Below are 27,100 nucleotides of genomic sequence, written 5' to 3' on the forward strand. Positions count from 1 at the left end.
GAAAAACGACTCTTCAAGATTTAATTTTCTGGCAGTTTTCCAAATTTTCTTTCAAAATGTTGAAATATTTATGCTGATCCATTACGCCGTCAATAAAGACTAAATTTCCCACCCCCTGCTGCACTCATACATCCCCACACCATTATGCTGCCGCCACCGTGTTTAAACGTCGCGTCGCGCGTCGGGAGTAAATTTTTGGGCTTCACCTGTTCATTTGGTTTTCTCCACACTTTAACACATTTCCATCCAAAGTAATAATATTAAATTTACATTCATCGCTAAATATAACACTATGCCAAATGCTTTGATCCTTATTAACGCGTGTCTTTGCAAATTCAAAACGTTTTCTTTTGTTAGGTTTTGTTGCCAGGTTTTCTCCTGGCTGTACGATCATTGTATTCAGCTTTTCTTATAATATTTCGAGTAGTTTCAGGCACTAGTTTTATATTATAGTCAATTTCTATCGTACTGGTCAATTTTGGTGCACTCGTTTGTGGATCACAACGAATTGTTCGTAGGATTGTACGTTTATGAGTAGTATCTAATCTTTTTGTGTACAATTAATGACACCGTTCACATGAATCTAAATAAATATATAATTTAATCAAAATAAATAAACAATTATTTTTAAATATTTTTAATGTGTGAAATTGATTTGCAAAAGGGTGAAATTTATGTACAGAAAGGTGAAATTGACCTGCAGAAGGGTGAATTTGGAGTGCGAAACTTGTACAGGGTGTGTGAAAACTATATGTCACGATCACCATAGCGTGATTTTACATCTCATGATCGGTGACAATCTGTTAAAAATAGTTGCCGCGCGCGCGCGCGCGCAAAATTGTTCTTGACCTTGAATTTCACGGTCAAATTTTTTTATTATCGCATTGTATTCTACGCAACACAGGGATGAAAAGTGTCAAAGGAACCATGGGTCAAAACTCAACCGTTCTGCTAGAAATTGATGCACAAGTTTTGTCGGCTGTAAGATAAATCCCATCAAAAACATTCTGTAAACAGGAGCCAAGTTCTTATGGCCGTAAAAAGTTGTGAGATCAAACAAAATACGGCAAAGTTCGTTAGCTTAGAAAAATAAAAATAAAAATTAGTTAAAAAGAACGCTATTTAATTTTTAAAGAGACACATGGAGGGCTAAATTATTCAAACTTGGCCGTTACTTTTTAAACCAATGGCCCTAAAACGTGTTAGGTAGCGGCCAAGTTTGAATAATTTAGCCCTCCATGTGACTTTTTAAAAATTAAATAGCGTTCTTTTTAACTAATTTTTATTTTTATTTTTCTAAGCTAACGAACTTGGCCGTATTTTGTTTGATCTCACAACTTTTTACGTCCATAAGAACTTGGCTCCTGTTTACAGAATGTTTTTGTTGGGATTTCATCAATTTTTGTTGAAATTTCATCAATTATCAAGTAGGTATCAAAGATTAACACTGCCGGCGAATTAGATCCCAACTTTACCTAGATTTTTTTTGTTATAATTTTATTGTCATTTTCTACCTTATTGTAATCTACCAGTTTGAGCTTTTTGCCACTACCTCGAATGGCGCTATACGAACGTTGGAAGAGAGAAGATGATTCTTTCCGGAATTTACACGGTTCCTTATGGGAAAAGCGGCATATTTCATTTTCTCCATACATAACCTATTTCGTTTTTTTTTTTTAATACAACCCCTTTAAGGTGTAAAATTTCAAACTTTGATAATTACTCCTTTGAGTGTTTGTTATGGCGGACCTATGTACCAAATTTCAAGCTTGTAGGTCAATGGGAAGTACCCAAAAGGTTTTGATGATCTGTCAGTCAGTCAGTGACAAATTTAGCAATTTTTGAGGTCCTATATCTCGGAACCTACTAATGTTGGAAGATTAATATTTTGTCAATATTGAGATATGACAGCATTTAACAAGTGTACGAAATTACATCTCTCCATCTGCCTCCAGTGTCGAGTTATAAGCCTCTAAAAAACGGCTAAGTTGTTTCGTGTAAAAGGAGGTAGTGCAAGAACTTGGCTGGTGCACTACCGTGCACCTAGATTTTATTCATGGAAGGCTAGTTGTTGACATAAAAACAGTCATGGCGAGATGAAAAGACACCGCTCCAGCGTTAAAGACCACATGAATACATTTAGCGGCAGTGACGCGCCGCGCCGCACAGTGGTCGGAAATCGCCAAAACGTGCCCAAAATAGGAAAGAGTACTCCAATTTAGTTCAAAATTGATACTCATAGATTTTTAGGGTCGCTGATTATAAATCTGATGTCAAAATTACAAAAAAACTTCAAATCGTTCCGCTATACACTAACAGCAGAATAATCTAAGAAATAGAATTTATTACAGGCATGGCCAGAAGTAGCACGCGTAATAGGGGTTCTCAAGGAATACCCGTGGAATACCCCCACTTCTCCCGGCCGCGCGTCTCGCTCCCCGTGGCGGCCATAGTACTCGTAGCAACTACGGCCGCCAAGAGGATTGAATACTAATGAATACGGACATGCACGCCGCATTACAAAAATAGTTATAGTAACTAAAGTGGCACCTAGGGGTGTCCGATCTTTGTTGATTCTACTAGGTGATACTATAATCTAAAAGTGTGTACAAGTCCCATGCTCACAAGCCCTCAAAATCGTAACTATTTCCCTAGTTTTCTGAAATTTTTGTATGAAATTTTTATACATTCCGTATAATAGATTATCCATAATTATTTGCACCTTATACAATACATAAGTATGATTTACTTACCTTCAGGGGTACCCTCCATATTATAGAATGAAAATTAGCACAATATAATGTAAATGTAGCGAGTTATGCACACTTTGCTGACGCGATAATTCGCAGTACGTAGCTGCGCTCTCAAAGAATGTCACTTTCATACTGAATTTCCCGGTTTGGTAGAAGGGCCAGACACTTTTTTCAATTACCATAAAATAGTCCAAACATAAGTACAACCAACCCAAAGATCCAAAACTCTCGATTTGAAAATTCATTTTTTCGATTTTTGGGCACGTTTTAGAGCAAATCGACCACTGTGCGCCGCTTCGGTGCGCAACATAGTTGCCATCCAAAGGATCCCATCCCTTCGTCCGAAAGGATCGCCGATCCCGTCATCATAAAGCGGTGCTCGCCCTTACATTGCTTTTCAGTTACCGAAATCGGAAAATCACCAAACGACGTTTTCAGTGTCTTTGGTGGCTGCCGCTTTACGATGACGAGATCGGCGATCCTTTCGTACGACAGGATCGGATCCTTTGGTTGGCTCCTATGTTGCACACCTAGGCGGCGCATCACCGCTGGGCTGTGCCGATTGTGCACGCACACACGTACGTATCCCTACACGAATGTGATATCAATCAAAGTAGGGCGCGGCCGGATCGGGGGGCGTAGCGTTCCAAAATCGGCCGTCGCGAGTAAATAATTCCGAGCCCTGAATCAAAGCAAAGCAATCAAAATCATGATAGTGGAGGTCACTCGAACTGTATTCATGTAGCCTTTAAAGCTGTAGCGGTGTGTTTTCATTCTCTCCATGATTGTTTTTATGTCAACAAGTAGCATTTCAATTTGAAATCTTCAACTTCTATGAATAAAATTCATCTTACAGCCGACAGAACTTGTGCATCAATTTCTGACAAAACGGTTGAGTTTTGACCCATGGTACCTTTGACACTTTTCATCCACACAATTCTTAGAATACAATGCAATAATTAAAAAATTTGACCTTGAAATTCAAGGTCACGGACAATTTTGCGGTAACTTTTTTTAACAGATCTTCACCGATCATGAGGTATAGAATCACGCTATGGTGGTCGTGACATATAATTTTCATACACCCTGTACAACTGGAATTAATCGAAATGCAGTGTGATTCCGTATTGAAACAAAAATATACAAGGTGTTTAGCTACAGGTGGGAGAAAATTTAGGGGGTGGTTCTCGATGATAATATAAGACGAAAATGAATAATATAAAAATTGCGATCTCGGCTTCGTTATTCAGTTATTAACAGTTAAAAATCTGCCCAAAACGCGACAACTTTTCAACAGCGGTGCACGTTGCGTACGTCACACAGGCGCGCGACAGTCTCGTATCAAGTGACAAATTCATGCATACATTGGTTCTCATTTGGGGCCCCAGCGAGGTGAAAATGTTTAAAAAATCGTTGGACGACATTGAACCTACCTACTCGTTAAAATCCACAAGGGCATTTCTAATATCCGCACTATGGAATTATCGAGTAAAAGGGGTCAATGCCCTTTCACTTTTAAATTCTTCTCACACATATCCACAAATCCTAATCCTGCACTATAATTGTTCATAACACCGTACTCAATATACTAGAATAAACGCTCTTGCACTATTTAGAATATCATACACACGCACTACGAGTTTACAGAGAGTACAAGTTTACTGAGGGGAATATAAGGAGAATGTAAAAACTGGTAATCCTTTAATGTTGAAACACTGCACTTTATTCAACTTGATTTACGTCGCGAGACTCGCTCACAGACGGAACGGACATCTTGAGGTCGTGTGATTTCTGCAAACGGAAATCTTCGACGCGTGCGAGAAGAATCGTCCGTACAAGCTAGCATCCGTATGCATACTGATTCGAGACAGCTGATTTGATCAATGGCACGCACACACACGAGATATTTCGCGATCACAGACAGAATGAGAAAAATCGCGAAATTTTTTCGTGAAAACAGGATAGACAATTTATTGGTATAGCAACGCGCGATGTTTGGGCGATAGTTTGCTGTAGATCATCATTTGTTTTATCGATCTGGCATCGACTTCATCAGCTGTCTTGAATCAGTGTGCAGACGGATGTTAGCTTGTACGGACGATTCTTCTCGCACGCGTCGAAGATTTCCCAGATAGCACAAAGACGTCTTGAAGACGTTTCAGGTTGGACATTCAGACGTCTCAAAGTTGTCCCGAATGTCCTCCGAACGACTTCCGAACGTCTCCTGAACGTCTTGTGTTAGAAAACAGTATGTCTTAAAGACGTTCAGGAGACATTCATGGGACATTCGGGAGGTCTTAAAGGTCCATAAATGATAATTCAATTAAAAGAAGGGAGTGAGTAAAAATAGATTTCGACAAAAATGAGTTTAAAGTTAAACCTAGCTTTATCAGAAGAACGGATGTGCAATAAAAAGTGTAATAAAAATAACAATTGCAATTAAAATCACTATTAAAATAATACAAATAGAAGTTGAAATTGAAGTTGAAGAGTTCATATTGAAATTGAAGTCGAAATTAAACAGTTGAAATCGAAGAGTTGAAATTTAAATTGAAGTTGAAGAGTTGAAATTGAAAAATTGAAATTGAAGAATGAAATTAACGTGTTGAAATTGAAAAATTGAAGTTTGAAGAGTTGCAATTGATGTTGCCGAGTTGATATTGAAATTGAAGTCGAAGAATAGATATTGAAATTGAAGTTGAAGAGTTGATATTGAAATTGAAGTTGAAGAGTTGATATTGAAATTGAAGTTGAAAAGTTGATATTGAAATTGAAGTTGAAACTGAAAAATTGACGTTGAAATTGAAGACTTGAAATTGAAGAGTTGAAATTGAAACATTGATATTAAAGAATTGAAATTGAAAAATTGAAATTGAAGTGTTGAAACTGAAGTTGAATAAAAGCACTAACCCGTACAAATAATACCAAGGCTAGTACTGCTCGATCATGGCTATATAATACCCACACTGTTTATGGTCTCAAATACACCTTTTTAGGACGTAAGACTTTCAGACGTGAAATAGACGTAAAATGGCCGTCTTGAAGATGTCGTGTGCAATCTGGATTCCGTTCGCAGAAATCACACACGACCTCAAGATGTCCGTTCCGTCTGTGAGCAAGTCTCGCGACGTAAATCAAGTTCAATAAAGTGCAGTGTTTCAACATTAAAGGATTACCAGTTCTTTACATTCTCCTCATTCCCCTCAGTAAACTTGTATTCTATGTAAACTTGTAGTGCGTGTGTATATTGTAAATAGTGCTAGAGTATATGCGTAGTTTGTTCCAGTGTATTACGTACGGTGTTATGAACAATTATAGTGCAGGATAAGGATTTTTGGATATGTGTGAGAATAATTTAAAAGTGAAAGGGCATCGACTCCTTCTGCTCGATAATTCCATAGGGCGGATATTAGAAATGCCCTTGTGAATTTTAACGAGTAGGTAGGTTCAATGTCGTCCAACGATTTTTTAAACATTTTCACCTCGCTGGGGCCCCAAATGAGAACCAATGTATGCATGAATTTGTCACTTGATACGAGACTGTCGCGCGCCTGTGTGACGTACGCAACGTGCACCGGTGTTGAAAAGTTGTCGCGTTTTGGGCAGATTTTTAACTGTTAATAACTGAATAACGAAGCCGAGATCGCAATTTTTATATTATTCACTTTCGTCTTATATTATCGTCGAGAACCACCCCTTAGATTTTCTCCCGCCTGTAGCTAAACACCCTGTATATGGATGGTTGTGATTCCACATTTTTACAATTATTTATCTGTGTCGAGCGATTTCCCGACATGTTATGTGCAATTAGGCGTATTTCAGCTATGTTCGGTAGCAGTGGTAGTACATATGTATACATACCACTACTTTTAACGTTAAAAAATAAAAAAACTGCGGAAAGTTCAAGATGAACAGACCAGCGTGTACAATCAATTTCAAAAATAATTACAGCTCAACAAACTCAACCGAATTATGGAAATTTGATTACTGAAAATTACTGCCAAGTTTCTTCGAAACAAAAATATTGATATATGACGTCGTTTATCTGTTCCTAGAACTATTATATACATATACATTCGGGGAACCATATCTTCGGGTGTGGATATGTGACGTCATGATACAGAAATGAATACTGTTCCGAGAACCATTGTTTTAAACATTCCAGGGACCATCTCTGCCGGTCCTATTACATTAATCTCTGCGATATCTTAGGTTTACAAACAGAGATAGAGCGGCGGCCCTTTGAATTCGCATGACGACAATGACTCACGTTTTGGTATATAATGTACCGGCAAGCTCCGGACCATCATCAGTCTAAACCTAACTTCTGAAGAGAGAGCATCTACATAAATATCGTTTAAAAGATATCTGTCTGTTTTCTTTATTATAAAATTACCTTGCTTCCCAAATAACCAACAAAAAATGAAATAGTTTTATTCAAATAAAGTAAACTTGAAAAAAAACATCTTTCGTACGTATGTTATTTTGTATGTGTATAACAGCAATGTTAATAAAAGAAATGTGTTTTAATATGAAATCGGGCACAAACTTTTGGGCTGACCTAATACTTTCGACGCAAGTCTCGCCTGCAGTGTAATGAATAAACTGCGGATATTTGCGGATGAAGCAGGAATAAAATAAAAATTGATTTCGTCCTTTAATGACTTTGTTACGTTGAAACCAACATTACGATTTTCTTGAATTTTGCTAATCTATTAGTGTTGTATACAGGGTGTCCCACACAAGTGGAACAGGCTGCACCTCCTAAACAGTGTCGGGAATAGAGGAAAATGTCATAAGAAAAAGTTGAATGGCATCAGACGGTGCATACTACGCAACTAATTTTATGCACTTTTGTGCATCGGTGCATCAGAAAAATGCAACTCCACTTTTTAAAAAAATGGAAACCTACATTTTTGACTGCAGCAATCGAAGCAGTTTGTTGTGCTCTACATAAAAGTACTAACATACTTATGGCCTAAACTTATTCGTTAGGAAGTTATCGAAGGTAAAAGTTCTCTGATTTATAATGGAACATAACGTACCTAGGTACTCTGGAACACTTGCCGAGATCGAAATAATTCAGTGAACTTTTAGCTTCGATAACTTCTTAACGAATAAGTTTAGGGCATAAGTACGTTAGTACTTTTATGTAGAGCACAACAAACTGTATCGATTGGTGCAGTCAAAAATGTAGGTTTCTATTTTAAAAAAAAATACAGTTGCATTTTTCTGATGCACCGATGCACAAAAGTGCATAAAATTAGTTGCGTAGTATGCACCGTCTGATGCCATTCAACTTTTTCTTATTACATTTTCCTCTATTCCCGACCGTTTAGGAGGTACAACCTGTTCCAGTTGCGTGGGACACTAGGGTGGACCTAAGCTATACTTGGCGAAAAATTTTTATCGAGATACAAAGCACGACGCCCCCCAGAATGGTTCTCTTTGGTGAGAAAAAAATTTGGGCAAAGTTTGAAATCGATCGAAAAAAAGGATCACGTGGCGCATTTAAATTGAAAATTTTGAAAATTTTGAAATTCATCGTAACTATAAAGTATTATATATCGTTGGATTTGTAATTTTTTTTTAAATAAGAATATGGAAAAATTATATGACCTTAATTAAAAAAAAAATAACGATGACCTTGAAATTTCGAAAATTTCATTTTTAAAAAAAATTTTTTTTGTGCCATTATATTTACCATATTGAACAGTGCAACTTTTTCCTCTGACATTTTTTCGTATAACCACAAATAACAGAGATATGTCATTTTGTATTGTACTATTGTACTATACATGTGAATGAATATTTTGAATATATTCTACAGAATAGTGATAAGGAACTATTTCTTATATTCTAATGTAAGACTATCCGCTTTTAAGATGGCAAGGACAGAGCGGGTCACCAAATAATACGCCGATCAATGGTGAAGCCGCTCGCCAAGAATGCATTTTATTAAATGAACAGACAAACAATACAAAATCTAGAGAGAGAATCCAAACTTGACAAGTCACTGGAAGAACGGGTCCTCAGACCCGAAGTGGCTGTAAGGACCCGCGCTGCCAGCGTATTTTATGACGCTACCCCTCTGGGTTTCCCTGAGAGGGAGGTAGCTGTGTGGTTCGCCTGTGCTGCGGACCGTCGACGTTCGATTTACATGTTTTTCGCTATTGTTGTTTTCGTTGCGTCAGGATATTGCTGGCGGTAATCTTTTACCATTTGCAGTACCAACTGCTTTTCTTCCTCATTGCGAGCTAAAATTTGATTGTATGTAATCCTGTATTAGCTTAACGGCTCTTTCTGCCGAATCATTGACCACAGGTAAAGCCTTAACTATATCTAAACCTAGTTTGTAAGAATCTTCATCTTGCCAAACTACTGGATCTTTTTTTAAAAATTCTGTCAATATATTAAATCTACTAAAAAATTTTCGGCTTTCGTCTGATATAAAACCTGAAATGTCCTCTTGCATGTGATCGGCCACATTAGTTGGTAAAATGACAAATTTTTTATAATAATCGCCGCTACTAAAAGATCACTAATTGATCAAGAAACTCTTGTTCCTGTTGATCTTGTATCTGGGATCGTCGTTTACAACTCTTTTGTAAGACCTTCCACTTGTGGTATAATGACTCCAATTTCTCGACGCAGCGACTGTTTAACTGAACTGGAATTTTGGCCTTTTCCCACAACACCTCCACTTCTTTAACAACAAGGTGTGCACTAGACCGAAGGTTCAATTTCACTTTCCGCAAATTATAAAATAGCACTCCTAAAACTTGTCGTTTCGATGGCAACTTAGCGTCAATTATCTGATTTTCATCATGTTCTAATAAGAACAGTTTTTCGCGACTTCTACTTTCCATTGGGCTTCTCAATTTATATAGAAATTGAGTAGTCTTCCTGTATGACTACTGTAACGTCTCGCGTCTGCCAAATCTGGATTGAACGACGATGATCACGAGTCCGATTTTGTAAGTTGAGGTGATAGTTGATCAAAGACAACACTTGAGGTTGTATGTTCGCTTACTCGATACTGATGATTACAGTTCGTTAGCTCAGACAGATCTAATCGGTGGTTCTCTGATACATCTAAATCTTACTTCGGTGTGGATGTCGTTTGTTTGAAAAAGCGTGATGATTGGTTGATGGAGTTGAAAGTAATTGGTGGAAAAACTTGTAAGGATAGGAGTAGGAATAGGAGTGGGAGTTTAAGTACGGGTTGTTATAAAATTTTTAACGAGGGTTTACATCTGTTTCCCGGGTGTGCGCTTATGAATTTCAAGATAGGTAAAATTGTAAAAAAGTGGACTTAAGGTCCACGGGGTACATCTGGAGGTAACGTAATAAATTATATTCGGTCATAGGTAATAAATGGATATGTTTAAATATCTGTTATTTGTGGTTCTACGAAAAAATGTCAGAGGAAAAAGTTGCATTGTTCAATATGGTAAATATAATGGCATAAAAAAAATTTTTTTTTAAATCAAATTTTCGAAATTTCAAGGTCATCGTTATTTTTTTTTAAATTAAGGTCATATAATATTTCCATATTCTTATTTAGAAAAAAATTACAAATCCAACGATATATAATACTTTATAGTTACGATGAATTTCAAAATTTTCAAAATTTTCAATTTAAATGCGCCACGTGATCCTTTTATCCGATCGATCTTAAATTTTGCACAAATTTTTTTCTCACCAAAGAGAACCATTCTGGGGGGCGTCGTGAAAAAAATTCGTTGGTCAAAAAATAAGGTCCACCCTAGTGGGACACCCTGAATATTATCCAACTAATTTCTTCATAAATGCATAAAGATCCGCAGTCTAGTAATGAAATATGAAGCTCTTTAAACTGACATTTTTTTCCACAGCTAAGAAGTCCCGTTGCTGGGCCACTATCCAGGCTGTCGAGTGCTCCTAGAATCATTGCTAACACTCACGAGAACCGTGGCTGTACGATGTCGAAATCGGGGAAGAAAGAACGACAAGACAATCGGAACAACTGGAGGAAGGAGTGCGCGACACAAGGACAAAGAACTTGCGTCAGAATTGGCACCTACATCTTGCGAGTTCTTGCCTGTATCTTCGACTGAATAACATTAAGAAGTCAACATGGTAGGACGTAGACTAAAACCAACGGGATGTCCCACCGAGAGCCCCCCCCCCGACATCTTTTCTACTGTGTTCTAACGAGCTTTCTTGTCCGACTCATTTTCTTCGAGAATTGCATAGGCCAGTTAACCCTTTGGTACACGGGTTGGGTCTGCGGGACCCATCGCGAACATTGTTGTTCGTTTAAAAATCCTTGAAATTACTTAAATTATTCAGTTTAAACTATTAAATAAATCCGCTCCCTTGGTTTGTAGTAATTTTTTGCGACAGAGCGACCGCGACCTTATTATAAGGAGAAAAAACAATATTTATTAATGAAAATGCAAACGAGAGAGAAAGATTTTCTATCAGGACATTGTGAGCAGTTCTACAGTTTCCTTTCGATATAAAACATAAGACAATGTTCTTTTTAAATTACACAGCGTCACCGCATCATTCTGTTCCAGCCACACTAATACGTGCAATTGCTGTGTTCGTCAAGCGATTCGGCCAATTGCGGAAGACGTGTAGCGCGGAGTAGGGACATCTCGAGCCATCGTCTTATATCGAAAGAAAACTATATTCACCCGTGCATTGGAGGGTTAATAGACTGCAGATCTATGTACGAATTGTAGAGCTTCCTACCTTGTTTTATCAAGAAGAACAGGAGCCTCTTTGTCTGTGCAGAGTCGAAACTAAAATGAATATAGCAGGCATGGGTATGGGTGGCAGTGATGCCAGAACCGTGGTACTGTGGTACTAAACCATACCCCCACCATACTGTATCCGTAGAGGTACGCTGGTGAGTGTAGCGCGCGGGTGCGTTGGAAAGGAACTTAGGGGCAATAGTAGGCTATGGTGGGGGTATGGTTTAGTACCACAGTACAGTATTTTCTCGTTCGTTGCGAAACTGCCGGGGGTTTGAGTTCGCAACGAGCGAATACTGAACTGTTTTGTGATTTATGACTGCGTCCAGATACACGCCGAGCGCGCCGAGCGAGACTTCAATAGGGAGCCGAACATAGAGAAGGACAGAATGAAATACGGATCGGGTGACCGAAGCGTGTCGCCGTCGCCGGCACAATTTAAAGGCCCGTGAGTTCTTACAATGTATGTAATGGCAGTGATGGAATTGTTAATTTTCCATTAGGCTTTTATGGGACTTTCACTAACTCATTTCTGGCATTTTTCTGATTAAAATGATACCAAACACGATATAATTTGGCCAATATTTAGTGGTTTAATCGACGATGAAAGTTTCGAACGCAACGAAGAAGAGCGTATAGGAAAGAAAGAGACAGCGGACAGTCGTTGCCGCCGTGCGGAGCGACTCGGCCGACTCGGCGTTGACAGGCAGTGGAGTGGGTAGGCACGTCGCAACGAGCGAATACTGCATTATTCGCAACGAACGAGAAAATACTGTATCACGGTTCTGGCATCACTCATGGATGGATCTTGAAACGCCTGCTTCCCCCACCAAGCTTCCTTTCGGTGGCACTCCTCGCGGCTTCGATGCACGAGGCCCGCGCACTGCTTGCGACCAGTGTCGCCAGTTGAGACAGAAACGTTCCTCAATTACTCTCCTCCTTTTCTCCTTCCACTGTCCCATTCCAGCACCATGCGCACACTCCAACGTCCTCCACTAACGAGGAGACCTCGCGTATCGAGAACGCCGGATCGCAACGAGTTTTTGTGTGAAGATAGCTTACGCAACCTCATAAACAATCGAATTGGTTTTAGCCGCCAACGCGAACCCGTTTTCGAGAAAATCGATTTTGAAATGCGTCATGTGCATTATATTCCATGAGTGAAAACCTCTTGTCACAGCGGTCGGTGGCCGAGCGGGTTGAGCGAATGTCTACCGCGAGATTGGTCGGGGTCGCGTCCCGTGTCGTCGGCATTTTTATAAATTTTGTTTTTCATTTTCTTTTTTATTTTTCTATGTGCTCTTCAATTTTTCAAATTTCAATTTCAACATCAATTTCAACTCTTCGATTTTAACTTCAATTTTTCAATTTCAACTTCGTCTTCAATTTCCATTTCAACTCTTCGATTTTAACTTCAATTTTTCAATTTCAACTTCTTCTTCAATTTTTCAATTTCAACTTCGTCTTCAATTTCCATTTCAACTTCGACTTCAATTTCCATTTCAACTTCAACTCGTCAATTTCAACTTCAATTTTTCAAATTCCGATTTCAACAGCAATTTCAAGTTCAATTTCTACTCTTTTATTTCAACTTCATCTCTTCAATTTCAACTTCAATTTTTCAATTTCAAATCTTTAATTTTTCAAATTCCGATTTCAACAGCAATTTCAAGTTCAATTTCTACTCTTCTATTTCAACTACGACTTCAATTTCCATTTCATATTCAATTTCAACTCTTCGATCTCAACTTCAGTTTTTCAAATTTGAACTTCAATTTCCATTTCAACTTCAATTTTCAATTTCAACTCTTCGATCTCAACTCCAATTATTCAAATTTTTCAAAATTGACATAAAAAGTGTAATAAAAATAACAATTGCAATTAAATCACTATAAAAATTGATGTTCAAATTGAAGAGTTGAAGTTGAAATCGAAGAGTTGAAGTTGAAATCAAAGAGTTGAAATTGACGAGTTGAAGTCCAAGATGAAATCGAAAAATAGAAGTCGAAACCGAAGAAGTTGAAATGGAAATTGAAGTTGGAATTGAAGTTGAAATGGAAATTGAAGATGGAATTGAAGTTGAAATGCAAATTGAAGTTGGAATTGAAGTTGAAATGCAAATTGAAGTTGAAATTTGAAAAATTCAAGAGTTGAAATTGAAGTTGAAATCGAAGAGTTAAAATTGAAGTTGAAATGGAAATTTAAAGAGTTGAAATTGAAATTTGAAGAGTTGAAATTGAAATTTGAAGAGTTGAAATTGAAGTTGAAATCAAAGAAGTTGAAATTGAAGTTGAAATGGAAATTGAAATTTGAAAAATTTAAGAGTTGTATTTGAGGTCGAAATTGAAAAATTGATGTTGAACTAGAAGAGTTGAAATGGAAATTGAAGACGAAGTTGAAATTGAAAAATTTAAGAGCACGTAGAAAAATGAAACAGAAAGTGAAAAGAAAATATTTATAAAAAATGCCGACACGGGCCACGAACCCCGACCAATCTCGTGGTAGACATTCGCTTAACCCGCTCGGCCACCGACCGCTGTTACAAGAGGTTTTCACTCATGGAAACGGGTTCGCGTTGGCGGCAGAAACCAATTGCATAGTTCATGAGGGTGCATAAGCTATGTCCACATAAAAACTCGTTGCGATCCGGCGTTCTCGATACGCAAGGTCTTCTCGTAAGACCATAGACCACGGTGCCCGTGCCGCAGACTGGACTGGTCATCAGAGAAGAGGTACTTGACTCCTCTCGATTGCTGGCGACCTGGCGCCACTGCTTGCGACAGACAAAGTGCGTCCTTCCTTCATAGTAACGACGGACAGTGGCGCACCCTGGGCGGGGGCAGGGGGCTTCGGCCACCCGTCCCAAGAAAAAAGGAAATAGAACACTGGAAAATTGGTTAAACTGTAGAACAGCTGCTTCCTCTCCGATGTCGATGATTTTGGGATATGTTACATGTAAAACTGAACATTATGTACATATGGAAGTACATATGTAGATTGGCAGTGGCGCGTCACTCTATGGACAACTTGGGCAAATGCCCGGGGCCCCGGAGGGCCGGGCCGGATTAAGGACCCTTTAGTTTGCACCGTCTCCGGCGCGCGGACATGTTGGACCATTTAGTTTGGTGTCCGGTGGGGTGGTCGTAATTCGTGAGGCTCGCACAAAGGCCAAGCGCTGGGGATCGTGTCTTACCCCAGGGGTTCCCTGAATCTTTTACTCCCCTCTACACCTCAGGAGATGCCGATCCTAGAGCCGGTCCGTCGCCGGTCCGTCGCCGGAGAAATTCCAAGCTCTCCGAAATTTTTCCGGCCGCCGCTCCGGCGCGGCGTGGCATAGGCAGAATATAACATGCTGTATTTATTTAAAAAGCTATTGACTAGAACTTGTCAGAGTTTGTCGTGTCAATAGGTGGCGAATACGTTGTTAAGGAATTTAAACGTTATAACAAAGAGTTTGATTTTTTTGAAAAGTTAGTACAATTATTAATTGATTACATGACATGGAAAAAGATTTGTGGAAAATGCAATTGGTCGGAATTGCAGAGGAAATACTAACAGTTGTATTTCGCAATTTTTTTGGGGTGGCTCTTTATTGAAAATTTGAAGAGCACGTTGTGTGGATCTATTCCTGGCCAGCGTTTCTCTTGCAAATTATTAGAAAAACATGAAAGAGGAAAAAGTAGTACATACTGTTTTTTATACGCAACGCAACGACATATGTAATTTTTTTGTGTTTATGATATTTTGTTAGATGTAAATCCGTATATTGTACAGCGACCCTCAAGGTCATGCAAGCTCGGAAACGAAAGAAGCATTTTGAATATTTAATACCAATGTGTTTGCAAGTATTTCAAAATGCTTCTTTCGTTTCTGACCTTGCATGACCTTGAGGGTCACTGCACAGTATACGAATGAATTCGACTAGACACGCGCTCTCATGTGACATAAGAAATAACAAAGCATTCTATTTAAAAAAATTGAAGGTCACCTTCATATCTAACAAAATATCATAAACACAAAAAAATTACATATGTCGTTGCGTTGTGCGTATAAAAAACAGTATGTACTACTTTTTCCTCTTTCATGTTTTTCTAATAATTTGCAAGAAAAACGCTGGCCAGGAATAGTGTGAAACACCCTGTAGATCCACACAACGTGCTCTTCAAATTTTCAATAAAGGGCCACCCCAAAAAAATTGCGAAATACAACTGTTAGTATTTCCTCTGCAATTCCGACCAATTGCAATTTTCTACAAATCTTTTTCACGTCATGTTGTCAAGTTATTGTACTATTTATGTCAATTAATTGTAGTATTAATTGTACTAATTGTACTTTTCAAAAAAATTAAACTCGCGGGGACCAATGTTAAACAAGCCATCGCTCAGTGGGGTGTTTGGCCCGAAATGTCGGGACAAACTATTTTGGCTTTTGTCGGACGGTGGTCATAAAGTAATTTATGCTCGTCAACGAAACTTATTTTTACGCTACCCTCATTTATACCTGTCTTTACCTGTAATAAAATTTATGGACTTAAGGTAACGGACGAACAGGAGAACACCTTCTATGTGCAGCTGTTTGTAGTTATTGGGGTGTTTCACATTCCATGTGTACCGTATGAAATTTTTAAACGGTGCGTACAAGGTCAATCAAGTTGCAAGGTATCGTAGTGTAAAATGAACAATTTACTTACTAGTTTCCTGTGCATACTCCCCTCTACGTGTGTTCTCGAAGACTACATGCAATGACTCCCACTAATATTTGGACACTCCAAAAAAAGACGATAACTTTTCAAATATTGGACTATATGATTTGAGCTTTTTTAGAAAGCCAGATCAATTAGTTTACTACAGGAATCGAAAGGAAATTTTTTCTTTTTTACGTGGGCCTACATTGAAAATTTAAAACATACGTTTTGTAGATCTGTGTCAATTCTGAAAATTCCTTCAAAATCAGTCGATGTTGCAATAAGCTGCAAACGTTCGAAGATGTTGAAAATTTCAATTTTTCACGAATTTTAACCGATTTTGATGAAACTTTCACAATTGACACAGACCTACAAAACGTACTTTTTAAATTTTCAATATAGGCCCACATAAAAAAATTGTAAAATGCAACTTTTAGTATTTTTTCTACAATTCCGATCAATTGCAATTTTTTAAAAAATTTCTTTTCCCATCCTGTAGTAAACTAATTGCTCTAGCTTCCCAAAAAAGTTAAAATCGTATAGTAGAATATTTAAAAAGTCATCGTCTTTTTTCGAGCGTCCGAATATTAGTGGGAGTCGCTCTCTGTATGTAGCATTTTTACATTTATTTTCCTCCGGAGAAGTCGGGGTGCCTACAAATTATTTTACAGTCAACACATGTTGCCCGAGAAAGTGACGACTTCCAACTCAATAGTAATGAACTGTGATACACCTCTCCATAGAGAACAGCCCCGGGAACGGCACATAAACAAAGCGAGCCTATCGCTAAGTCTTGCTATCATCGCCACCACAGCCCCGCGCCTGTAGCCCCAATGTTTTGACTTTGACGTTGGACGCTACGTAGTATGTGTGGCCGCTGTAGCCAATATTTCGACGACAGCCGAAAGTGCGTGTGAAACGAGGTCTGCCTCCTCCACTCTGATCCAATTGGCCGCGCGTTCGTACATACCTAGATACGCGTCCTGCCTGGGAACCTTCTTCTCAGGATCGCATCAATACAATGTCAACAGTTCGGACCCATACGAGATGGCGCCTTGCCAGTCCCTACAATCGCGTAGTAGTGGGCGCTAGCGGTTTATTATATCTGAACCCACTGCGCTGTTCCCCCATCGCTCGTACTTACGAGGCAGTGTATTGGACTACTTGTTGGACATAAACAAATTGAAAATGTTTTTCACTACGTGGAAGGTGTAATGTCTAAAGAATATTCAGCAATTTTATTCACCCGAAACAACAAACAATTCAAACCTAACAGCTGTTTGTAGTTACTGGAGTATTTCACATCTCATGTGTGTCGTATGAAATTTTTACATGATGCGTACAGTTGCAAAGTATCGTAGTGAACGAAATGACACTATTGGTTTCCCTAAAATGAACGTTTTATTAGTTTGAAAACACATGTTGCTAATTAGTCATTGAGATACGGGAATTGACAGGTTACCTGAATGATGGCAACAAGTTGTTACGGACAATGAAAAAAGAACGGTATTTCAAAGAGCAAGAATCGTAGAATGCGACCATATATTTAAACATTTTTTCACACTAGATCCGGTGGAAAATTTGCAGAACAAAGATATGTCTCTAATATATTTTCCAGCAATTATTTTAAATCATTATTTAAGAAGAATTCACCAAGCGGTAGGAACGTTTCCGTCTTCCATGATGTTATAAAGGAGACCTACCGATAGTTTACCTAAGGAATTGTAGAGCACATAAAAACCTTTTTTTTGTGCCACGCACAGCAGGCAGCAGCGACCCTCGTCGAGAGTTTATAACCTGACGGCTGCGGCCCGGCGCGAGGAAAAATTTCGGAGAGAAATCGGACCGGTGCCGCCGATGTCCGTCGCCCTATCCTTAAGCATTGGTGTCGGCCGGAGGCTGTGGCAAACTAAAGAGTCCTTTAAGCGTAATAGCAGAAGCAGCAAATGCTGGGGGCCCGCGCTTGGAGTAGAAAATGTTGCACTTGTAAATTGTGGAACAGCCCTGGCTACCGCTAACAGATATTCTTGCTAAAAAAAGAACCTAGGGCCTTCTGGTAGCATGTGCTACAGGCCCCGCGCTGGCTTAATCCGGCCCTGTCGTGGCCCCACCGCGCTACTGTACATTCGCAATTCTTGCACCGGGCCACAATATTTTAGCCGTTCAACTCGGCTCCCCAGATTAAATCCTGAGTGCGCCACTGGCGACGGATGCTGGTGGGGACGGTCTAGCCCAGTGGTCGGCACGGAGGAGACTCTGCAGGCCGTTTTCGGCTCGCGCCGCCTCTTTTCACCGACCGCACGTCCCATTCCCCGTAACGGCCCTAGTCCTCGAGGCAGCTCAGGCCGATACCTATCCCAGACCGTATGAACTGCGCGTGGCGCATTAGGGCGACACCCATATCAATAGGTTTCCACATTACCATTGAGGTACTATTGTAAATGCGTTTTTTTATGTGGTTTCCCCTGTAGGCCTATTCCACTCTGTTGCATGACAATTTCTGAAACTAACTTTGAACAATAAACACGGAAAAGATATATATATATATAACTTTGACAAATACTTCGATAACCGTTTCACTGATTTCGATTCCCTTAAAAATGATTTCAGACTATTTCAGAACCCCTTCGCGGCCATAATCGAAGAACAAGCTTCCGAGTATCAAGAGGAACTTCGCGATTTTCATCAAAAAGTTCCTCTGAAGACTAGGGAAGAAAACAGTGTCGAATTTTTTAAAATATTAAATGTATCAAGATATCCTCTCCTCAGAAATTTCGCACTGAGAATTTTTTCAATGTTCGGATCGACATATCTGTGCGTATGTTCGTTTTATAAAATGCGGAATATTAAATCGGAAAAGCGCACCCGGTTGAATGACGCTTCTTTATCGTCTGCGATGCGAGCCGCGACATCTAATCTTCCATTTGATATATCTGATATTCCGAGTACATCTAAACGTCCACGAAGAAGTTTGTCTGAAAGACTGTTTAAAATTTTGGCAATGGAATTAAGAAGTAGTTCTCTCTCTCTCTCTCTCTCTCTCTCTCTCTCTCTCTCTCTTCCGCATTTATTGTTCAAAGTTAGTTTCAGAAATTGTCATGCAGCAGAGTGGAATAGGCCTACAGGGGAAACCACATAAAAAAAACGCATTGACAATAGTACCTCAACGGTAATGTGGAAACCTATTGATACGGGTGTCGCCCTAATGCGCCACGCGCAGTTCATACAGTCTGGGATATGTACGGGCCTGAGGACTAGGGCCGTTACGGAGAGCGAGACGTGCGGTGGGAGAAGGAGGCGGCGCGAGCCGAGAGCGGCCTGCAGAGTCTCCTCCGTGCCGACCACTGGTCTAGCCTCAATTGAGACAAAAACGCCCATGCCTGGAATACAGTAAAGTCGCGATATTTTTGTGCGACCTTCTACCCAGAATTTATTCAGTACCCACTTCACTGCCTGACAACGCCGCCGGGCGGCGATGATTGATCTCGGCTCGGGTATATCGGTGTCAACCACTACTAATCCAATCACAGAACTTCTTTATTTTTCATTATTTTTTTATGGGACCTTCACCAACTTATTTCTGACATTTTTCTGATTAAAATGACACCAAACAAGATACAATTTGGCCCATATTCACTGTACATGTGAAGCATAACTTAGTTATTCCATAGACTCAATTAAACCACTAAATACAGTTGAAATTATGTCGCGTTTGGTGTCATTTTAATCACAAAAATGCCAGATATAAATTGGTGAAAGTCTCGTAAAAAATAATGAAAACTAAAGAAGTTTTGTAATTCAATTAGTTGTGGTTCATATCGATACGCTTCGGCCTTTGTTTGTACTCTCGGCGCGGTAGACGCAGTCATAAAAAAAATATCTCTACACGATATGCCTCCATGCAGAACACAGGCCGTTAGAAAAATGTCACGACTTTAGTGTATTTTATTGAATTTGCATTGAATTATTTGTTTTACACTTCGCGCACTTGGAAGCACTATAAACGCATAAACATCTGCAGTCTAGCGATCAGAAAGGAATTACACTCTTAACATAATTTATTTACAAACTACCAAAGCTTTCCAACGAATCGATCAAAATATAATATTTTCATACCAAACGGGTACGCTACGGCTAGTAAATATTTGAATAATTCAGTTGAAATTGTGGTTTGATTCAGAGTTGGGCATTGATCAATTAAACATTTGGTTAATGCTTGTGATTTTCAATCGTATTAAATCGTTAAAAATCGCGGTTGGTTTGATGCGATTCGAACAACCAGCCAACAATAAAAGCTTGTTGGTTTTCAAAAGCATTTTAACAACCTCATATCACGATTTTATTAAATTTTATTTTACTACTTGTTTGATTGTTTTACATAGTAAGAATAAGTATAAATTAATGGTTCATCATTAACTGTTGGTTTTTAATTGATGTACTCTTTTTGTAAATGACGCATATTACAATATAATTATTTTTAACACATTTATTATTATGGTTATTGTTTATTATACATACATATCAGTTAAATGAATAAATTTACTCGTTAATTGCAATGAATAATCAAATATTTCTTTTGCAATTGTTAATCGTTAATAAGATTGCATGTTGCTCAACTCTGATTCTATCAATCTTTGCCTCTTGTTATGATAAAATATACAAGAGGCTAAAACGATAGTCAACAATTGGTATACTTTTGTTTTTTAAATTAAGGTCTTGCAAATATGTATAACGTTCCTTATAATGACGAGAAATTTCTTGAAGCGCTAGGGCCGTTTAATTGTTATTAGCTTGTGTGGAGTTGTCGACAATCGCTTTGATATGAGTTTGCCTATGAAGCGTACATTACCGTTTATAAATTTGATTATTCAGATATATTTATTTTAAGGCGCGCCGAATGTTGGTATTAGAAGGTGTTGCAACCAGTTCAACACACTGCGGGAATAATTGTTTTAGTATCTACGTTATTAATTCCCTCGGTCATTGCGATAAATTAATTAACGCAATTTTAGTATTTTATGCCGAAACCAAAGAAGAATTTATGTCTCCAAATACAATGTTTTTTAAACAGTATTTTCACATGAACATTTCAAAGTTTATACGATTTTATCAAGTAGAAATAATTATGCTTCGAAAAGTGTTTTATGTATGTATTTGAAATGCCAAACGACAAGTTATGCAAAAACATAACATATATATATATATTGTTTACGTGTGTGAAGCGTGTTGAGTATTTATAATTTTAACTAGTTATGATACAGTGAGCAGCAAAAATATTTGTCGACCCTTAGCATTCATATACAACCGAATCAGCCAAACCTGCTTCGAGCAAATTTTGATCTTACATTTTACTTTGATGATACTTTGCAAGCGAAGGGCAGTCATTTTCTCGTCAAACTTAGTACTTTTTTATAACGAATGTCCAGCCGCATCGATTGATGTATTAAAAAATACCTCATTCCATTAAAAAAAATATCGATGACCTTGAAATCTTGTAAAAAAATGACCTTGAAAATTTTTTCCCTTACACCGTTACATGTGGCCCTTCAAACTGTGTAACTTTGTCCTAAGAAGTATTTTTCTACAACGAAAAGTAACGGAGATATTTAGGTGTTCTGTTTCTTCGGACTCCAGGGCGAGGACGGCAGGGTGAGTCCGAAGAAACAGAACACCTAAATATCTCCGTTACTTTTCGTTGTAGAAAAATACTTCTTAGGACAAAGTTACACAGTTTGAAGGGCCACATGTAACGGTGTAAGGGAAAAAATTTTCAAGGTCATTTTTTTACAAGATTTCAAGGTCATCGATATTTTTTTAAATGGAATGAGGTATTTTTTAATACATAGATCGATGCAACTGGACATTCGTTATAAAAAAGTACTAACCTATGTATGTCGAAAAGTTAGTAGCTCACGAGATATTTCGATTTAAATAACTCTAAAACACCATCGGGTACCCGAATGTTGCAAACTTTCGGGACCCCGACCTTATCATCTCCCGACCCGACCCGAGGCTCGGGTACACGCACACCCCTAGTATTTGCTTGCAAAGTTTGGTGCCAAATTCATACGAAATGAAGAGCAGACTGCTGACTGGTAATTATGATGTAAAAAACTATAAAAAAGTTACATAAACAACGGCGTATTCGTTACAGTGAAATGAGAAAACATTGTTACTCTCTTCACACGTTTTTGTGTATCATCTTCCGTTAACTGACTGATCGGATGCCGACCCCGACTGTTCAACGAACTTATAATATTACCACGTTTTTATTAGCTCGCTTTTAAATAAATACAGTCTGTGTCGGAACGGTGCGATGCCGAAATATGTTCAGTGTCTGTGCGGATAGTATAAATTGTAAATTGGTCATTATAAGTTTGCGAGCGAAAGATAGTCAATTTAGTTGCAAGATTTGCCTCGTAAGAAATTTTCTGCTAATTTCTTATGAATTTACACATTAAATCCGATCCTGATAATACTGAAATGTTGCACAAAGAAACAACAACAAAAATCATGCAAATTTATAATCTTTTAATAACAACATATTCTACTCGTTCTACGCGATGGTTAAGTATGTCTCTCTAAATGATTTCTTGTTTTCAAGAATTTTATTTTCGAAAAAAGATGTTCACGTTACGTCACTCACAATTAGAATGATTCAAGTTAAAATACTTCCTAAAACAATGGTTCTTTTATATGCCGCAGGGCGGCGATGATTTACCTCGGATCGGGTATATCGGTGTGAACCACTACTAATCCAATTACAAAACTCTTTTGTTTTTCATTATTTTTTATGGGACTTCCACCAACTTATTTCTGGCATTTTTCTGATTAAAATGACAGCAAACAAGATCAATTTGCCCCATATTCGTATACCGTCAATTAAACCGCTAAATACAGTTGAAATTATATCGTGTTTGCTGTCATTTTAATAAGAAAAATGCCAGAAATAAGTTAGTGAAAGTACCATAAAAAATAATGAAAAATAAAGAAGTGTTGTAATTGGATTAGTAGTGGTTCACACCGATACGCACGGTCGGCGCGGTAGACGCAGTCATAAAAAAATAGTGTCCCTGCACGATATTTCTCCGTGCAGAACGCAGCCGTTTGCAAAATAACGCGACTTTAGTGTACTGATTCGACAGAGTGTAATTCAAATTGTATGATATTATTTAAACAGACATACTTTATCTTCGTATGTGCTCTGTGATTAACTCAAATTATAATCTTCCGCAATTATCCAACTCTTATCTGAATAGCTTTTCATTAAAATCATTTTATTTTACGCAGCCATCAAAATGGTTCTAATTACATGCTGTATTTGTACAGTGATCAGGAATGTAGAACCGAAAAGCTTATGTGAACGAGATATTTTAAGTGAATTGCATTGTATGAATATTTTGCTGCCTATTGTACAAAAATTTCTATGGAGACACCATTGGTCAAGAACATGGCGCAAGTTGCTCCATGGAATTTCTAATTTCTCGTTGCCACGATTTAGCATGTATCCTGTTACACGTTACCACGGTGTTCTTTAGGTTCGTTGTGTTCATAGTTGCTGTTCAAAGCATATAGCATTTAAATTATCAGTTATAGCGTGGAACCATGGCTGGTCCGTGTAAGCGTGCAAAGTCTAACAACGAAGATTTCATGTTTGCTGAACTTTTTTTCACATCGAAACGTTGTTTAGAACGTTGTGGAACCTTTCTATTCCAGGGTGAACCAGATAGTCGCTCTAAAATTTTTCTCAACGGACGGTCATACATTGAAGTTGAAAAGTAGATAAGAAATTATTACTAGAGTAATGGTATCAGTTACCGTGCCCCACCCGGTTATCGGACACGAAACAAACATTTTAGAAATTAATAAAAATAACATCATGTACCTAGTATTACTTTATTCGGTAAATATTACGTTTAGGGGAGGCATGGTCGGATGGCCTTGACCTTGATATATGTTGTCAAGGTTACCTTTCTGAGTAACTCCCAAGAGGTTTCAGCCGGCACTCGTTGTGTTTAGTCGTGCACTTGTCCAATTATGTGAACTTGTGCAGCGTGTGCAATCGATGTAACAAAATGTGTCCTATTGACTTTTTGAGCCTAGTTGATTGACTGGTTATTTCAGCTTGTTCTTTAGCTCTCCTAATTGGTCGACTTACGCTAGTCTTTACCCGCAAACTCACCCCCTTGGGTATGGGGGAGATTCGAGGTGACCGCGTGGTCCCTCATTTGGTGGACTCGGTGAGCAGTGATGCCAGATGCGGGGAGTGACGGGGAATGAGTAGGGCGAATGGGAGACACGTTGCACGTGCGCGATGGGGACCGTGGAGTGTGCGCCTGCGCACGGTGCTGGAATGAAATAGTGGAAGGGGTAAGGAGGGAGTACATGTGAGCGCCGTTCGGCGCTCATTCTGGCATCACTGCCGGTGGGGCATTGTAAACCTGGACCAGGTACGCTGCGGTAAACCTTAGCCCGACTCGTTACCTTTATTGCTAGTGTAATCAGAAAAATCAGAAAAATCAGAAAAATCAGAAAGACTTCGGATAGACCGAGGTCTGCCATCCAGATGTTTTGCATGTAATAAAACATTTGTTTCATCCTAGGACGGAACACGTTGTTTATTAAAAAGTTAAAAACAAAAGAAGTTTTTCAAATATAGCAGTTATTTTAAGAATTGAAGGCTAACACTACATACTGTATTGACACGTTATCACGGTCATCTTTCTAAGTAACCCACAAAAGGTTTTAACAGGCGCACGTAGTTTATTAAAAAGTTATAGACAAAAGAAGTTTTCAAAATATATCAGTTATTTTGGTAATTATTTAAAAAGGGGTACCCCTCTCCGATTTTGATGAAAATATGTTACAGGTTTCGACATTTTGAACAACTTTTTCCTTTTCACATATGAGGGGGCCTCTTTTAGTTTTCGAGATATTCGCAAAAAACTATTGCTTGTACTGCGTGGTAACGTAAGCCTCTAGTCCGGCGCGGGATCTGTTTACTATTTTTGTAAACACGTTGTAGACTTTAGAAAGAAAACAGGGTCTGACTCCAGAATAGATGTATAGAGAAAAGTTGTTCATAATATTGTCCTTGACAAGATATGTCAAGATCAAGGTCATCCGCTCCCCTAAACGTAATATTTACCTTTTTAAAAATAAGATTGATGTCTCCCCTTCGTATATAAATCAAAAGTATTACAATAATTTCTGTTTAAGATATAGAAAACATTAGTTAGAAACCTTATTTCTCGAGACAACGCAATTTTTCGTTTGCGATTATAGAAAATGCTAAGAAACTGTGATACACCAGAGGATATTAAAATAAAGATTTTATGGTTTTATTATTAGAAAAAAAATATTAATTCATCAATTTGTTATCAGAAATTTCTTGTGTCCGGTAAATAAGACCAAAAACCTTCGGATTAAAACTTCGTTAATATTTCGATTGCTTTTACACAAAATCGTCCAGAAAAAAAGATTGATAATAATCAATCGTTCATTACAAATAATGCAAAATAAATTACAGAATGCCTTCAAATTAATAAAAAACTTCCAAGTCGTCACTAATTATCCGGTATCTGGAATCTGGTACCTTCTTTACCCTATACAGGGTGAGTCACCTAACGTTATCATCTCAAATATCTTTGCTTGAATATCAATGCTTGAAATGTTTTCAAACATCCTCTAACCGATTATGCTACGATCTATTTACTAACAGTATGTTTCCAAACGCGATCCCGCTATGTCTTACCCAATAATTGAACGGTATGACATGATAACGGTTTACTGTGAATGTAGACAAAATGCATTACAGGCCCGATTGCTTCATGAAGAAAGGTAGCCTGATCGAAACACTCCTTCCAGGGTGACTTTTACTAATATCTACAAGTTAGTTAGAAATACTGGAAGTGTAGATGTAAGAGAGCGTAAACGAAAGAATCCCATGACTCCTGAAGACAATGAAATTAATATTTTAGCAGCTATAGCTGTCAATTTACATGTGAGTACGAGAGAAATTGCCCGAGAAGCAAGCATCAGTCAAAGTAGCGTAATACGAGTTCTGGCCCGACATAAATTTCATCCGTTTCACATATCCCGTATCGCTACATCAGGAATTGATCAGGTTTTTTTTTCTGTCCGTGACCCTGAATGACCTTTAGTAATTATAGTTACTGAATTCGTAATGAAAGGGACTAACATTGTAGATGTTTAAAAAAGTGTGGTTCCATTTAAAAAAATGAAGGTGATCTTGATATATCTTTAAAAAAATGACATAAAAACAAATTTTTTTTGTGTTGCACGAGCCCCATTTTACCTTTTAACTTTGTCCTGAAGATATTTAATGTATTGTATCTATATATATATATATATATATATATATATATATATATATATATATATATATATATATATGAAAACAGCAAAGATATTTGACGTAATAATTTTAGGTGACTCACCCTGTACATACAGGGTGTCCCACTGTATCGAGAACGGCAGAATATCTCGGAAGACAGTGTCGTTATCAAAAAAGTGTTCCTACAAAAGTTGTTTGGTATTACGGGCTACGTTACGTGGTATTAATTGTTTTGTTGTGGGTGGAGTGGTGGAGGACATTTCAAGGTCACCTTGATTTTTTTAAATGGAATACTATATTTTTTTCTTTAGAAAATAATAGCGGGTAGTGAGACGAATCCAAAGATGTGCTACATGATATTATTCTGATTTTGATGAAGGTGAAAAATGCTTGTGTTTACATCCTGGATCGGTCGTCGGCCAACAGCCAGCAGCCGCTGCTAAGTGGCGTCGAATACGTCGGTATTAAATTACTGCGATAGGTTTGTGGGAATCTGTTTGAAAAACAGATTGCAGTCGCGAAAAAGCACAAAAAAATAAAATAAAAAAATTTTTTTTTTTTA

The 27,100-nt window shown here is 38.2% G+C and overlaps 1 protein-coding gene across 7 annotated transcripts in view; it reads left to right on the forward strand.

Annotated features, from left to right (window-relative positions):
• Axed (BTB/POZ domain-containing protein axundead) overlaps nucleotides 1-27,100 on the forward strand; it is a 315,604-nt gene that overhangs the window by 261,922 nt on the left and 26,582 nt on the right. For 5 of the 7 annotated variants that reach the window (XM_076445238.1, XM_076445211.1, XM_076445248.1 and 2 more), the window contains one exon: nucleotides 10,631-25,554. In XM_076445238.1, coding sequence (XP_076301353.1) covers nucleotides 10,631-10,852 — 222 coding nt within the window. In that variant the 3' untranslated portion in view covers nucleotides 10,853-25,554. Of the gene's footprint in view, nucleotides 1-10,630; nucleotides 25,555-27,100 lie in introns of those variants that run through there. The other 2 variants (XM_076445221.1, XM_076445230.1) reach the window with 1 other exon arrangement.

The sequence above is a fragment of the Lasioglossum baleicum genome, chromosome 2 (genome assembly GCF_051020765.1).
Source record: "Lasioglossum baleicum chromosome 2, iyLasBale1, whole genome shotgun sequence".
In the NCBI taxonomy this organism is placed as follows: domain Eukaryota; kingdom Metazoa; phylum Arthropoda; class Insecta; order Hymenoptera; family Halictidae; genus Lasioglossum; species Lasioglossum baleicum.